The 3346-nt window shown below is 46.9% G+C and overlaps 1 protein-coding gene across 1 annotated transcript in view; it reads right to left on the bottom strand.

Moving 5' to 3' along the window:
* The window catches only part of SBNO2 (strawberry notch homolog 2 (Drosophila)), a gene marked incomplete at its 5' end in the record, with an annotated part of 17958 nt that extends 15268 nt beyond the window's left edge, over window positions 1–2690 (bottom strand). The window contains 5 exons of the mRNA XM_009697848.1: window positions 155–245; window positions 772–905; window positions 1356–1516; window positions 1924–2020; window positions 2613–2690. Of these exons, the coding sequence (XP_009696150.1) occupies window positions 155–245; window positions 772–905; window positions 1356–1516; window positions 1924–2020; window positions 2613–2690 (561 nt within the window). The remainder of the gene's footprint in view (window positions 1–154; window positions 246–771; window positions 906–1355; window positions 1517–1923; window positions 2021–2612) is intronic.
* Window positions 2691–3346: the final 656 nt, after the last annotated feature.

The following is a 3346-nucleotide window of genomic DNA, read 5'->3' as shown; positions in this document are numbered from 1 at the left end:
AGAAGGGAACAGCAAGCAGCTTGCTGTCTGCTACTGCCTGTGCCACCAGCCACGTGGAGGCAGAAGCGACTGCTGCTTTACATGCTAAGATGGATCCATCTAACTGCTACTGCAGGCTGATTTTCCAGAACACCATTACAACTTCTCTCCCTACCTTATTCAAAGCATGCACAGGAATGTGGGAGGCTTCAATGTCCTTCAGGTCTCTCTCAGCATCATACTTCAGATCATTGGAGACGCTGAACCTGCAAAGCAAGACGTGGGTCTGGTTATCTCCTAAGGAGATAGTTGGGGCATGCACAGTGATTAATAGCTCTGACTAAAGCAACAGTAGGTGTGCAAAACTGACACATTTCCAACTGCCCACACACTTCAACGCAAGACCCTACAGCAGACTCCCGTCTGCCACTTAGGACAAGCTGTGTGTATTCTGCAGTAAAACCCTGTACGCCACGGGCTTGAGTCTGCACCCGGGAAGTCCACAAATACCCCTCTGTCGACTTCAAAGAGAGCGGGGATAGGCTTGCCATTGCACTCCAAGTACTACATAATCTGCTATTTCATAGTGACTCATTCTCCATCACCGCTGCGGGGGGAAATATTCCAATTTCACAGGCACAAAGAGGTGGAAACGACTTACCCAAGGCCACAGCATGAGTCAACTATAAAGCCAACATCAGCACTAAGGAATTCCTTACTCCCAGATCCAAACTAACTCCAAGGTCTTACGGGAAAAGAGGAAAAAAAAAAAAATCAAACCCAACAACTTACCATAGAGCTTTTTTCCTCCCTTTAAGATAATTTTCAAAGATGATGCCAGCAACTGTCCTGCCCTTTCCAACTCCAGCACCGTCCCCAATGAGGAACCCAGCTCGCTGCCCATTGGGTAATAAAACTTCATGTTGCTGCAAAATCAAGAACAGAACTGGAAATTAAACTGGATTTGCCTCTGCTGACAGCTTTGATGTGAGCGTATAAGAGCACCACTTAACCCTTTCACATATCCCATCGACGCAAGCGCGTTTACTGCTCAGATAAACAACAGCTGGAACGGTCAAGTGTCATGGCCAAGCTCACAAGGGGCAGTTCATGGAAAAGGCCCCCAAGGTGCCCCCAATGTAAAGCACTCCCCTTTGCAATAAAACTCAAGGGTTCTCGCCTCTTTGGGAAATAGACCCCACAGAAGTCCCCAGCTTCAAATAATCCTTTCAAAAGGCATTTAAAATGCCATAGGCCAAAGCTTCCAAAGTTTCATCACCTATATTACAGGTTATTTTTAAACACAGTTGAACATCTGTCCATACAAAAGGCAGCTTCCTTCTTGTGCAAGACATGCAAGCTGTGGAGCCGCATACCTGGCAGGCATAAATGATTGCTTCCAGCTGTAGTGCAGAGAGCGACCCTTTGTCGGCAACGGAGAGCGGCAGGGACAGGCTGTAGGTGATGTCAGGCGGGGGGACGCTGGACAGAGTGCTCGTCTCAACCACGAGGTCGGGGTGGTGCTTCCCAATCTTGGCTAAATGACAACACAGAAAACAGATAATTCAAGTTCTGGACTCCCACAGGGCACCTCAAAAAGGGCTGCGGACCTCATATTAATAGACTGTAGCCTTCTGCTCAGGAACAGAAGAGACAAGCCCGACCCCTGCTCTTCACTCTTTTCTTCCATTGAAATTTCAGATTGCCAAAACCAAGTCATGCCTGCCCCAACAGCAAGCAGCAGAGAAATGTTCTGTTAAATTAGCATAGCACCAAGGAAGGATCAGTATGCTGGCAAAGTTCTTCTAGAAAAGTCACAAGCTTGGGGTATGCCATGGCAAATACCATATACTGCTTGCAGGAAAATAAGAAAGCAGTTAATTAGGCAGGTCTGCAACGATGTTAACAGAACTTCCCATACTCCTGCGATGGCAAGACACTCACACTTTGAAGGTATATATTCTGCATAGGTCTCCGTTTGCCCCAGCTCTTCCGTTTCTTCCTCCTCACCTTCATCCTCCTCCTCTGCAGAAGCCTGAGACTGAAAAGAAACACAGCATTGACAAATGGTAATGTTCTCATTGAACTATGGACACAGGCATTGCTACACAGTGCCAGGAACTACCATTTAAACCATCCCTATGCAAATTCACAAACCATTCAAATACAATTAATCTCATTTATAGCCTACAGCAACACAAAGAAAACCATCTGCGAGAGCCCACCCCGGGGGCCCAGCAAGTGCTTTAGGAGCTACTTTCAATGCCTAGTCCACACCAAACCAGTGAAAGATGCTTACATCACTTGTCAGATGGGCTGTGGGCTAGCATCAATTCTGCCCAGCTGTGCTCTAATCTGGCCCTGAGTAAGGGACCTAGACAAGCTTTAAACTCAGCATGGTACTCGGCAGCATAAAGCAACATCATGAAAGCCCAAATCATTCTTTAACATAGCGAGGTTCCAACAAGGGAAATGGAAGACGCTTCTGGGAAAGGGCAGTGACTTGTATCTGTCCGATTCTCATCTCACTCCCTCTGAAGGGAAAACAGTCACAACTGCTCCCCTCCACACCACGATGTTACCAAGCTAAGAGCCTGGTGTCCGATCCCACTGAAGCCGACCATCGTTCTCACCTGGTAGCTTATGAGGAGCGGGGTGTTGGGGTCATTCGAACTGTTTAAGCCAGCGAATGGTCTGCTGGGTGAGAACAGCTAGAACAGAACGGGTACAGGTGAGAAAGCAGTCTTAACCCTCAGTCCTTCAACCCCAACAAGTATAAAAATACAACACCACTAAAGACAGTTGTGGTCTGTACTCAGATCTTACACTCCGATGTTGTTAGTGGACTTTAATACTTTCCGTTTGTGAATGAAAAGCCCCGGGCAATAATTCTGGAAACTAACAAATCTTGCAAATGCGTACATGCCTTTGTCAACATATACGCAGGGAATAACTGGCCAAGGTAAATACATTCTTGCAAGAAGTGTGAACATCTTGTGCGTGTGCTCCCATGTGATGAAAGCCTGCAGGGACACATGTCCTCCTGCAGCTGCAGGACAGGAGTCTTCCTCCCATAGTTGTAATAACTACACGGCATTAAGATGGGTGATCCCTAAATGTCACGTTTTGCTTTGAAACATGAGATCTCAGGCATAAGCCCACCTTTCATACACCTCCAGCTAGCACTAACAGATTACCTGTGCAAACATTGCCACTTTCAAAGGACTCGTACAAGACCTGTTGGAGTTTATATGGGAATACTGGACTTGCTCTGCACTGGAGGAATTACTTTAGTCACCGTTTTCCCATTTGTTTCGAAGGCAGCTCTGTACAAAACTGCTCTGCGGTTCCCAACAAGACAGGTCCT

The sequence above is a fragment of the Cariama cristata genome, unplaced genomic scaffold (genome assembly GCF_000690535.1).
Source record: "Cariama cristata isolate BGI_N322 unplaced genomic scaffold, ASM69053v1 scaffold17573, whole genome shotgun sequence".
In the NCBI taxonomy this organism is placed as follows: Eukaryota; Metazoa; Chordata; class Aves; order Cariamiformes; family Cariamidae; genus Cariama; species Cariama cristata.
The sequence above is the reverse complement of the archived record's forward strand: the minus strand, read 5'-3'. Positions and strand labels throughout refer to the sequence as shown.